This window comes from Cuculus canorus, chromosome 16, assembly GCF_017976375.1.
Source record: "Cuculus canorus isolate bCucCan1 chromosome 16, bCucCan1.pri, whole genome shotgun sequence".
Lineage (NCBI taxonomy): Eukaryota > Metazoa > Chordata > Aves > Cuculiformes > Cuculidae > Cuculus > Cuculus canorus.
Genome location: NC_071416.1, coordinates 8,025,436 through 8,037,895, shown reverse-complemented (window position 1 = coordinate 8,037,895; position 12,460 = coordinate 8,025,436). Strand labels below are relative to the sequence as shown.

At 59.5% G+C, this 12,460-nt stretch overlaps 1 protein-coding gene across 1 annotated transcript in view; it reads left to right on the top strand.

Annotated features, from left to right (window-relative positions):
- Nucleotides 1-12,460, top strand: part of TGM2 (transglutaminase 2) — a 14,373-nt gene extending 1,913 nt beyond the window's left edge. The window contains exons 2-13 of the mRNA XM_009562629.2: nt 672-851; nt 3,184-3,426; nt 4,512-4,630; nt 5,460-5,588; nt 6,239-6,419; nt 7,467-7,602; nt 7,730-7,830; nt 7,934-8,173; nt 8,350-8,622; nt 10,755-10,915; nt 11,135-11,271; nt 11,568-12,460. Coding sequence (XP_009560924.2) covers nt 672-851; nt 3,184-3,426; nt 4,512-4,630; nt 5,460-5,588; nt 6,239-6,419; nt 7,467-7,602; nt 7,730-7,830; nt 7,934-8,173; nt 8,350-8,622; nt 10,755-10,915; nt 11,135-11,271; nt 11,568-11,724 — 2,057 coding nt within the window. The 3' untranslated portion in view covers nt 11,725-12,460. The remainder of the gene's footprint in view (nt 1-671; nt 852-3,183; nt 3,427-4,511; nt 4,631-5,459; nt 5,589-6,238; nt 6,420-7,466; nt 7,603-7,729; nt 7,831-7,933; nt 8,174-8,349; nt 8,623-10,754; nt 10,916-11,134; nt 11,272-11,567) is intronic.

Here is a 12,460-nt window from a genome sequence, read left to right as displayed (position 1 = left end):
GCGCCTGGGGCGGTGGGGACGTGGCCACCGGCTGCTCAGCGTGCAGCCCTGCCTGCATCAGCGGCCAGGGAATGAGACACCCTCTTTGTCACCAAATTCACAGTTAGTCTCTCCAATATATCAGCAATACCAGAGCAGTAAAGCTGCCCGGAGAGCTGCCCTTGTCCTGGCTGAGGCACAGAACCTCCGCTGGCATTCTCTGGGCTCAGCAGTGCTGGTTTGGCATGAGGACACACAGACAACAAACCCCAGCCGATGGCCCCACGCCTCCCAAAGAGCAGAGATGAGCACTGGGCTTTGTTCCAGTGCTGGATGCCACGTGCCGTGGACCTAGCGCGGCTCTGGCAGCACACGGTGCCCCTCGTCTGTGGTGGTACCGTGACGGGCTCAGTCAGGAGGGCAGCGCTTTGCTGGGAGCTTGCAATGCCAGCTCAGCCAGCAGAGCCCTCCAGGAAGGGTGCTCAGAGCCCGGCACGGCCACAGTACCCAAGGTTGTGCCAGGCACACCGGGGCAGGATTGGGCAGCTTGGGCAGAGGAGGCAGCCAAGCCCTAGCACCAAGATCCAGCACTCGGGGTGGGGTGATAGCAACACCATCTATCCCACAGCGGGGGCTGTGTGCGCGGGGCACTGCTGCGCTCAGGAGCACTGTACATGCTGCTGCCTTTGTAGATCTGGTGCTGGAGACGTGGGACCTGCAGTGCGAGCGCAATGGCCGGGAGCACCGGACAGCAGAGATGGGCTGCCAGCAGCTGGTGGTGCGGCGGGGGCAGCCCTTCACCATCACCCTGCACTTCTCCGGCAGAGGCTACGAGGAGGGGGTGGACAAACTCGCTTTCAACGTTGAGACAGGTGAGTGCCACGAGCGAGCTGCCATCTGCTCCTGCCTGAGGGCTCACGTGGGTGCTGCGCCGAGGCAGCTGCCCCATCCCACGCAGCCCCCGTGTCTTCCCCCAGCAGAAGCTGGTGCTGTGCACAGCTTTTATACCAAGCCAAAGAGGAAAGGTAGAAACCCAGTTCCACAATGAGAGAGGGAAGCGATAAAGAAATAAAACAGAAACCCATTTCCTCCTCCTCTTGCTTCTGTGGCTGAGCCAGACTCAGCCACGCCAGAGCTGCCAGCTCACCGGGAAGGGCCTTGGCTGCAGCCAGGGAACCCGCCCGAGTCTCCTGCCCTTCTGACAAACAACAGCAAAAGCAAATCTTTCCAGTCAGAGGGTTTTGAGGCCCTTCTGCTGCTGGTCTCTTTACCCAGCTACCCATGCCCCATCACTCACACATCCCTGGAGCAGGGTTTGCCCAGGAAACACAAACCCTGGAGGAAGGAAGCGTCCCTGTGCCTCCCCCTCGCAACAGCCCCACTGCAGCCCCCATGAGCCGTGCCAGTACACAGGAGCCAGGCACAGCCTCCAGCCGCACGGCTTCTGCTGCTGCTGTAGCCCTGATGAGAGCCTGCTGGGAGCAGCAGGGATCGGGACATCACTCCTGCAGCCAGAGCTGGGCGCAGACGCCAGGCAGGGACTCAGCCTCCGCCAGCTCTGAGCAAAGGGAGAGGAAACTCTTTCTTAGGCAAGAGTTATTTTGGGGCTGCAGCATCCTGCTGAGTCAACCAGGCCAGAATTCAAAGTGAAACTGCACCCGGATTCCTTGCAGTGTAAAACACTCTTTTTCTTTCCCCTGAAAAGCTCCAACCCCATCATAGGCTGACAACACAAATTGAGCATCCGCTGCCTTCACTCTAAACCATCAGCTCCCCCACTGTCCCTACTCCCAAGGCAGCCGTGGCAGGGGTTCTGCTCAAGCCGCTGGGTTTTATGAGGTCCTGCTGCATCCCAGGCAATCCCAGGCTGGTTTTCCAAGCCAAGAAGCCCCACAGCGCAGCCCGCCAGGGCAAAGGCACAGGCTGGCAGCAGCAGCAGTTGGGCTGGAGCGCAGCCCTGTTGCTTACAGAAAAAGGGGCAGAGGTGCTTTGGCTCTTGCAAAAGCACACAGTTGCACCACCCCACTGAGGTGGCCCTGGCACATCCTCATTAGGACCAGACCCACAGCCCCATAGCGGCAGAGAATCCCCTGGGAAAGCAAAGCCACGTGCCACCTCCCACAGGAAAGATTGGAATGGCTCCATGCTAAAATACAGCCCATATTTTTAAAGCAGCTGTGGTTGAGGATCCCTGCTCAGGTATCTGGGGCTCGGGGGGAAGGGGGGTGTGCCAGGGGCTCTGCAGGCAAGGAGGAGGAAGAAGAAGAGAAGGAGGTGGCAGCAGGCTCTCGTGGCTGCCCAGCCCCACAGCAGCGCCAGGCCGCCACTTGCCAGAAGGACACTGTTAGCTCAACCTCCCCGAAAGGACAGAGAGGAGAAACTGTGTCACTCTCATGAGTTCATGAGTATTTTTGGTGACTCGCCTGGCGTCCTGCCCACGCTGCGGGCGAGGGCTGGCAGGGGACCAGCCCCAGGCTGTGCTGCAGTAGGCGAGTGGACCACAGCATCACCGCTGCACTGGCTGCGGTCAGCGCTGCGTGGGCACCACCACACTCAGCCAGGGTTGGGCGTCACCACGCCCTGGAGGAGCCGTGTTTGGAGCCAGCTATGCGCAGGTGGCTTGGACACAGCCGTGTGCTTGGAGGGGCAGCTGGGATCATGCTGTCCTCGGCTCCAGCGCTGTAGCCACTGATGTAATCACTAATTGTGGGATGTTTGCAGCAACGCCTGTGGCCACACACACATAGTGGGTCTCCTGCTGTGAGCACCCAGTGATGGAGACTCTGCCATTGGCAGCCGAGCTCTGCCGGGGCCCGTGCGCTGCAGCAGGACAGCGCTGCCTGGATACAAGGACTCTGAACTGAGTGGGAGTGGGTGCAGCTGAGGGCAGGTTCCATGGCCCTGGGGTGGGCACCGGGCTGAACATCCCCTCTGCTCTCCTGGCCCTGGGATGCACGTGGGGCAAGTTGCTCCATCCTATGCCTTCCCAAAAAGCCAGGGATGGGGGCGAGCTTCCCACGCTTAGACTGCCCCGTACCTGACAAAGTGAACAGCAAACGGCTCTGGGTTGCAAGAGCCAAGGTCCAGGCAGGCACGCAGGGCAGAGGGGACGGGAGCACCGTGGGGCATTTGTGGGGCAGGACCCCTGGCACAGCCCCCGCACCTCTGGAGCACCAGGAGAGCTGACGTGCTCCTTCTTGGCAGGACCCTGCCCCATCGAGACATCGGGAACCAAGTTCCACTTTGCCGTGACGGACTTCCCGGAAGAATCGGGCTGGAGTGCCGTAATCCAGCAGCAGGATGGGGGCTCCCTCAGCGTCTCGCTCTGCTCCCCCCCCAGCGCCTGCGTCGGCCGCTACAGCCTGACACTGGAGACCTCCACTGGCTACGAGGGCAGCAGCTGCCACATCGGGCACTTCGTTCTGCTCTTTAACGCCTGGCACCCAGGTGAGGCTTTCGATTCCCGAGAGCTGGGTTTCCCAGCTATAGGGAGCACAAGCTGCCTCCAGCTCTGCCAGGGTGGTGCATGCCCATGGGTCTCACCCCATTGCAGGCTCCAGGTGCCCCAAGCTTGGACCTAAGCAGAAATCCCCACTTTGCTTCCACTTTCCCATGGTCCCCACAGAAGGTTGGGGCAGCCACAAGCACTGTCCCCCACCCCAAACACCCACTGTCCCATCAGGGCTGTCCCCACCACACAACACCCCGTGGGAAGCTTACCTCTACTGAGCCAGTGTGAAGCTCTGGGCAGCAGCTCCCAGCCAGGAAGGGGGAAAGCCCTTAATTGCCCCTAATTAATTGCCCCTAATTAATTGCCACCACCTGGCCCAGCCCTGCCTGCCCCCACCTGCCCTTGGGTGCTCCGGGGGCATCACTGCCTGGAGGAATGCAGTCAGCCCAACACAGAAAAATCAACACTGCAGGGTTGGACGATGCTGGGCAAACAACAGCCAGGGTTTCCATCTGTCCCCGGCCAGACCTGGGCTGAAGTTGCCGGTTTCCTGAATCCCAAACACTTGGCCCTGGCTCTGCTGAGACCTGGGGCTTCAGGAAGCTTCGCTCACCCAGGGCTGTGCCGAGCCCTCGTGCTGGGGATGTATGGGCTGTGTTTTCTCGGCAAACATTTCCAGTAAGCAGGGAGTTTTCCAGCAGGAGCTGCCGTGTGAGCAAAACCACTTCAGTGCGATCTCAGCCAGCGCTCCCGGTTCCCACTGCTCACTTGTCCCACCAGAGCAGCTTCCCCTCCTGGGAAAAGACCTGACTCCATAAAACAAAAGGGAGGAAAGAGTGGGAAATGAGAAACAATGGAAAAGAAAACCACAAGCCTGCTGATAATTTCTCATCAGCTCAGGTCCAACTGGCTTGAAAAATCTCCAGCAGCTTTTTCAGATGGGAGCAGCTCCAGCCCTGCTGCCTCATTTCCCACCAGGTCCACCCCTGGGGGCTCCCCAGTGGGAACGGGGAGCCCTGAACAGGGCTGAGGGTGCAGGGCACAGGCCCCGTTCCCATCCCAATCCTCGCTTTCCCTGCAGAGGACACAGTTTTCCTCAGAGATGAGGATGAGCGCCGCGAGTACGTGCTGTCCCAGGAGGGGCTCATCTACCAGGGCTCCTCCACCTACATCACCTCCACACCCTGGAACTTTGGCCAGGTGAGCAGAAGTGGCCCATGGGACACCTGAGACCTCTGGGACCCCCGGCTGAGCCCCAGCACTGCAGGGTGCTGGGGCTGGTGCCATGCACGTCCCTCGAGCGCACACCCCAAAGGCAGCCAGCAGCTCAGGGAGAATGTGGCCCCACCACGCAGCCATAGCACAAACAAACCAAGATCTGGCTTCTGAGTGGGGAACGTGCCGACTTCCAAGCGCAGCAGAGCGAGGAGAATGTTCTTGCACGGCTCCCGGGGGCCCCCGGGGCCGCACGCTCCTAATCGGGGTTGCCACGCTGTGCCAGGAGCCAGTGCCTGATAACGTTCCCCACACCGGGCCGGCAGTGCCGATAACGCAGCGCCTGCAGCCCGAGGCGCAGCACGCTGGGCGCCTGTGCTGGGGGAGCCCGGCCGCCATCCCTGAGCTCCGGGCTGTCCGGAGGGTCCGTGGGAGCAGGGGTGCCTAGTGTCCCGGCAGGATCCAAGCCTCAGTTCAGGGAAGGGCAGTGACTCACCCAGCGATGGGAAATGGGTGGATTTTGACAGAGGTCAGCTCCGCGCCTGACCCCTGTGTGGCCGCAGGAAGCAGGATGCGGTGCGAGGGTGGGAGCTCAAGCGTGGGCTTCGCTGGCTGAGCCTCTGTGTGGCACAACCAAAGGTCATCACTGAGCAGGCGCTGGCTCGGAGAGGGGACCGTGGGTCTGCATGAACCCTGTATGCATGGCAGCCCCCCCTTGCCGAGCATCCTGGTGATCCAGGGAGCGAGCAGCGAGGCGTGAGAGCCCTGTGCACTGCAGGGACCTCACACACCTTTTCTCCCCGCTCTGCACCAGTTCGAGGACGACATCCTGTCCATCTGCCTCAACTTGCTCGACACAAACCCCAAATTCCTGAGGGACCAGAACCAGGATTGCTCCCGCCGCAACGACCCGGTGTACATTGGCAGAGTGGTGAGCGCCATGGTGAGTCTCGTGGGGCTCCGGTCACCAGTGCGCCCAGCACAGTGTCCCCAGCATCTCATGGCCCCCAGGTACAGCTTCAAGTATAATTGATAATTTTCCATCTGTTCAAGTCCAACTGAGTTGAAAATTCTCCTCAACTGTGACAGAGAGGTGGCATTTGCCATTCTCCCCCCCACCCCAAGTTACACCAGTTTCCTTCCCTGAAGTGTTTCATATTCCCTTTCCAACTATTCCTGCTACAGCTTTTACATCACGTGTCCATAAAAGATCCTTTTAAGAGAAGAGCAGAGGTGGGCACACACTGTGCCTGCCGTGAGCAGCCTTTGCTCCTCACTGGCTGCTGCAGGTCATCGTCAGAACCAAGCTCCCAGGCGAGAGGACGTGATTCTCAAATCCACCCCCAATTACAGCCTCTCCATCCACCAATTCTACCTGTCCATCCCCAGCTTACCAGGATGCAGGCAGCCGCAGTGCATCCTGGCACACTCTCGCACCACGGCCGCCTGCCTCCCGGTGAGCTCTTGTGCTGCTCCAGGATGGCTGATGGAGGTTGACAGCACCTGTGAGCCGGGGGAAGGCACTTTCCCTCCCTCGCCAGCCTCTCCCTGCTCAACCCTCCATCCATCACGGCCCCTCATATTGTGCCACAGGTAAATTGTAACGATGAGGACCGCGGAGTGCTGGCAGGGCGGTGGGACAACCAATACGAAGATGGGATGAGCCCAATGGCCTGGATCGGGAGTGTGGACATTCTCAAGAGGTGGAAGAATTTTGGGTGCCAGCCAGTCAAGTATGGCCAGTGCTGGGTCTTCGCTGCTGTGGCGTGTACTGGTGAGACATCTCCCATTGCCTCTTCACTGCAGGACAGGGTCACTCGTGTCCCCCACTCCGTGTCGTCTCCCACCCCTGCCCTCCACCCACTCCCTGTGCTGTAGCAGGAGGGAACTGATTACAATCAGCCCGCAATGATTGCTTAGCAATTAAGCTCACTATTATTTTAATTTATCAGGAAACAGAGAAAAAAAAATGCTAGAAAAGGGCTCTGGATTTTCAATTAGTGCTGCCTCTGCAGCAGGGCAGAGAGGGAGGGGCTGGACTCACAGGAGAAGGAAAGTGGCTTTAAGGTCAAGTTTACAATGAAGTAATGAATCCACTGAAAGCAAAATGATTTCGGTGCCACGAGGGCAGCGGAGCTGGGGCAAAAGAGAAGAAATATTCCAGGCTCACTTCTGCTAAGCACACACACACAGCGACACAGACACACCCCCACCCCTGTGAGAAAACCGCCTGGCTCGCTGTGTGAGCACCCGTGCGTTTCTGTATCACAGATATATGAGAGCCTTTTTAGAGGAGAGAAATAGCAGAAAACTAAAGTGGATTTTCCACGACTCACAGAAGTTTATAGCCTTCCTTTGAAGTATTATAACTACCTCCCTGTTCCCCAGGGAGCCCCACTCGCAGTAAAAGGCAGCTGGGAGATTAAATAAAAGGTTGCAGTGTGCTGCTGCTGCCTGTGCACTCCCTCCAAAGCTCTCGCAACCTCTTTTGTGCCTTTTGTCTGCTGCAATATTAAAACCTGACTGGCTGTCAGTGCTGCGTGCCACCCGTCTCGCCCACGGCACGGTGGCAACGGCAGGATCCGGTTCGTCCTGGGGATCTGTCCCTGGGCACCCCTTTGTGGGGCAAGGGAAGGGCAGGAGCCATGCAAACCTGGGGCTCCATGGGATGGGGGTTGTGCAAACATGGGGCTTTGTGGGACAGGAGCTGTGCAAAACCAGAGCTGTGCAAACCTGGGGTTCTGTGGGATGGGAGCTGTGCAAACCTGCCCCCCCCCCCAGGTGCTGGGACCCCATCTCACCCTGCCCTGCCTCCCCACAGTCATGCGGTGCCTGGGGATCCCCAGCCGAGTGGTGACCAACTACAACTCAGCCCACGACACCAATGGCAACCTGGTCATCGACCGCTATCTCAGCGAGACCGGGGAGGAGGAACGGCGCTCTAAGGACATGATCTGGTGAGCGGCACAGCAGGACCCCAGCCCGCCCTCCCCTGGGGCATAATTTACCCCTTCCCCGGTTCTTCCTGGAGCCTGATGGGCGCTGGGGGAAGCTGAGGTACCTACGTCTGTGCTCCCCTTGCAGGAACTTCCACTGCTGGGTGGAGTCCTGGATGGCCCGTCCAGACCTGGGTGCCTACGATGGGTGGCAGGTGCTGGACCCAACACCCCAGGAGAAGAGCGAAGGTATGGCGTACAGCACATGGGTGCTCCGTCCTGCACCCCGGCATGGCAGGATCTCCCCCACTGTGTCTGGCCCTGGCGGTGACGGCAGCTCCGCTCCCGGCAGGGGTTTTCTGCTGTGGGCCAGCTCCCGTCCAAGCCGTCAAGGAGGGCGACTTGCAGCTGAAGTATGACATCCCCTTCATCTTCGCGGAGGTGAACGCCGACGTGGTGTACTGGGTGGTGCGGCCCGACGGGTCGGAGAAGAAGAGCATCCACTCCTCGGTGGTGGGGAAGAACATCAGCACCAAGAGCGTGGGCAGGGACAGCAGGGAGGACATCACCCACACCTACAAGTATCCAGAGGGTACGGGGCGGGAGTGGGGGCAGCGACACCGGGGCTGGCAGCTGGTGGGAAACAGCGGGGAAACGATTCATTAACACAGTAACTGCAGCAGGAGAGGTCCAGGGATGAGGGCAAAGCAGCCCAGACCATGTCCTTCCCATATTCTCCTGGGAACCACAGTTTTCCATGCACTGCAGGGTCTGAAAAGGAGAGAGAAGTGTTTGAGAAGGCAGAGCACGAGAAGAGCTCTCTCAGGGAGGAGGACGAGGGGCTGCACCTCAAGATCAAGCTGTCGGAGGGTGCAAACAACGGCTGTGACTTCGATGTCTTTGCTGTCATCAACAACAACTCAGACACAGAACGGGCCTGCAGGCTCAGGCTATGTGCTCGAACCGCCAGCTACAACGGCACCGTCGGGCCCCAGTGCGGCATGAAGGACCTGCTGAATGTCACCCTCGAGCCCTGGGCAGGTAAGAGACAGCTGCTGGTGATGAGGATGCTTGAGGATGCTTTGGTGAGGGCTGGGGTCAGGGCAACGATTGCCCTGGGTTCAGCTGCATCTCTGGGATCCACAGTGAGGCCGTGGGGTGGGGATAGGTCCCCTGGCAGAGCGCTCTGTGCCCCACTGCATGCCAGCAGGGCCAGCCCTTGCAGCCAGCAGGAGGGAGTCACGACTGCAGAATCCGGGCTCTGCACTGACAGCTTTCCAGCTTTGCACGTGCAGCAGCTGAGCAACAATAAGAGCTGGGCATGTCTCATCTGGGCTGAGCGCTGGGAGCTGGGGCCAGTGGGAAGGGCGGCAGGCTCACACAGAGCCCCACAGCCCCGCTCAGGGCTTGGGCTCAGCAGCAACCTCCCCAAAAGCAAGGTGTGAGCCAAGGGCTGGGATTCGTTCTATTCTTCCTCTCCTTGCTGCTCCAGCCTGGCATGAGAACCACCAGCACCGCAGGGGTAGTGGTATCCCCTCCACTTGTACCCTCTCTGGTTGTACCACCGCCACCAGTTCATCAGGTCGGCACGCGCCGGGCTGGCATGGGACGGCAGTCAGAGGGTTTTGTTCAGTCCTGTGGAATAACAGCAGTGTGAAAGCATATCCTGGGCGGTGGGGGAACCAGCACCCAGAGCTGATGCCAGGACCTTTGTCCATCCATTGGCCTCATGCCGCATCAGTGCTGTTCACCAGCGACAGCGAGTGATGCCTCCTCCGGAGTTCTGTTTTTATTTATCTGCCACTGGAGATTTTTAACCTTTGCTGAAAGGATGAGGAACACTGCTCAGACAGGGGGCTGGAAACATGGTCAGAGAGGACTAAAGTTCCTGCTGGTGCATCCGTCATGCCAAGGGAGCAAGCTGTTCACGGCGCAGGGCTCTGTCCCAGGGCACTCAGCTGCACTCATCTCTCTTGCTCTTCCCTGCACCTCTCCTCCACAAGCAGAGCTGCGCTGGGCTGGTCTCTTGTGGGATTTTCCCACAGGCAGGGAGAGCAGGACTGACCCCAGGTCAACTCCGACAGCGTGGTCCCAGGCTGTGGGGAAGCAGCCCGTGCTGGGGGTTGTGAACCAGGCTGGTCACAGCAGCGCCGAAGCTCTCAGTGTCTCCTCCTTGGGCGGGCATGACCTCACTCAGCGTTCCGCCACGGAGCTGTCCTGGCACAGTTTGCTGGACTTTCCTTTGCCTTTGTGACAAATTAGCATCGCCGCCTGGTAATTAAACAAGAAGTTTGATTTATGTCAGTTTTTCCACATTGCTTGGAAATGCAACACATCTGCTGCTCTGGAACAGCCGTATTTTTAATCTAAGCCAAGATCTGCAAATGCAGCACGCGGCTCTGCTGTTTGCTGTCATCGGGTCACAGGATGCTTTGGCCTGGAAGGGACCTTAACGTCCATCCAGTTCCATCCCCTGCCATGGGCACCTCCCGCTGGATCGGGGGGCTCAGGTTGTGGAAGGGGAGCGGGGCACTGCCTTTGCTCACACTGCAACCCCTCCGGCCCTGACACGTGCCAGCATCCACAAGCTCCTGGAGAGCTGCTCAGGACTCTTCCACAGGGCTGGATGAGGCAGTGGGGGCCACGTGCTGGAGGAGCCCCGCTGTTCTTTAGGGTCTTTAACATTCCCACATATACAAGTTAATCCAACATCATTTTCTCAGAGACTTTAATTACGAGCTCCTGAAGCTTCTCCCCTCAGCTCCTGCCTGCGAATACAGACCCCGGGACTCCCCAGACCGCAGCCTTGAGGAGCCCCCTGCTCTCCATGCTGGTGCAGGGAGCCCAGCCAGAGCAGTGCCAGGCACATCCTCCTCCCCACAGCCTCAGCTGATGCTCCAGCATTTCTTGTCCTGCCCCAGGAATGCTGGGCTTCTCTCCAAATGGTCTCGGCCTCTCTGGGGCCCTTCCCTACCACAGCTTCACAGCTGGTTGCCTTCAGCCTCCTTCCCCTCCAGGAACAAGACAGCCCAGCTCCTCCAAGACTTTCCCATCCTTGTAAGGTGCCTGGAGAAGCTCCTTGGGAGCCTAGAGCAGATGGGTGGCAGCACGGGGCTACGGGTGCTGGATTGGGGAGAGGTCGAGCTCTGACGGTGCTCTGTTTCCCCTTCCAGAGAAGAGCGTGCCCCTGCGTATCCTGTATGAGAAGTACGGGGAGAGCCTGACCCAGGACAACTTAATCAAGGTGGTGGCTCTCCTGACTGAGCACCAGACCGACGATGTCATCGTGGCCATCAGGGATGTCTACATCCAGAATCCAGAGATCAAGATCAGGGTAAGGGCCCAGCACTCTCTCCCAGAGCAAGGGGGGACAATTCCCATTCACAGGGGGTTGCTGCCATCATCCTGCTTGGCTCGGGTCACTGGGACCAGCCCTGGGGCAATCCCACCACGACCAGGCTTGGGCAGAAGGTCCTGCATCCCCAGGGACCTGCCTCAGCCCCACCAGGATGGGGCAGGGCGGTGCTGGGGGTCCAACCCTTCCTGCTTCCAGATTTTAGGGGAGCCGATGCAGCAGCGGAAGCTGGTGGCGGAGATCAGCCTGGTGAACCCCCTCGCAGCACCCCTGCTCAACTGCACCTTTGTGGTGGAGGGCGCCGGCCTCACCGACGGGCAGCAGATCAAGGAGCTGTAAGAGCTTTTCTTCCCCTCGCTCTGCCAGGTTGTTGGGAACAGGGCAGGGGTGGATTTTCATGCCCAGAGCCCCCCACGGAAGGCAGCCCCATGGCCTGGCCCAGCTGCAGGCACGGTGGGAGCTGGGGCTGTGCTGGAAACCGTGGGCATAGGGGCTCGGAGCATCACGGCCACACCATGGGAAGTCCGTACTTCCCAGGTACCAGCGCTGTCTTACAGCACAGTGGGCACGGGAGGGGTGATGGGGGAGCAGGAGGAGCAGGGCTGCCCCACTGATCTCCTGCCCTCCCCAGTGAGGAGCCCGTGGAGCCACAAGCAGAGGCCAAGTTCCGTCTGGATTTTGTGCCGCGCCTGTCGGGGCTGCACAAGCTGATGGTGGACTTCGAGAGCGACAAGCTGAGGGGCGTGAAGGGCTACCGCAACGTCATCATCGCACCCCAGCCCAAGTGAGCGGCCGCCGCAGCCCCTCTGCTGCAGAGACCCTGCCTCCCCTCCTGCTCCGGGGCTCGCTGGACCCCAGCTTGCTTTAGCCCAAGCCGGTCCCAGTGGGCGTGGAAGGACGATGGCCAAAGTCCAGCCCAACCCCAACGCAGCTGCAGCGCCGTGCTCCTCTCTGGCAGCACTCAGTGCAATGGGGAGAGAAGCAATGGGACCAGGAACAGCAGAGAGGGGCTGGGGGCGTTTGGGGCTCCCTGCAGCAGCTGCTCACTTCACTGCCTTCCCCTCACCCCGTGGGGTGGAAATATCCCGGTCCTGCCTGTCCTCGAGCTGGGGTGCAGCAGGGAGCCTGACCCCGCGCAGCTGGGCAGCAGCCGGCCCCCTCCCCTCTCTGCAGCGCTGGCAGCCCCCGCCACAGCAAAGAGCTCAAAGCAAAGAGAACAACCTTCCCCAGCACTGACTGCACCTCAGCCCCACTCCTGCTGCTCCAACAGTTCTCTGAATGCAATTTGGTAGAGGAAAGATTGTATACTGTGAGCATAGAGCTGTTTATAGGCTATATACGTATATAACAAATCTATTTATGGCTAAATAACTACACACTGCCTCCAGGCCTACTGCACAGGCAAAGCAGGGCTTCGCTTCAACAGTTCTTCTTCCACTGCAAACACTGTGCAGTGAGGGTGGGACGTTCCCATGACATGAATTAACTATGCAAGCACTGAATAAAAACTCTATTTTTCACTTT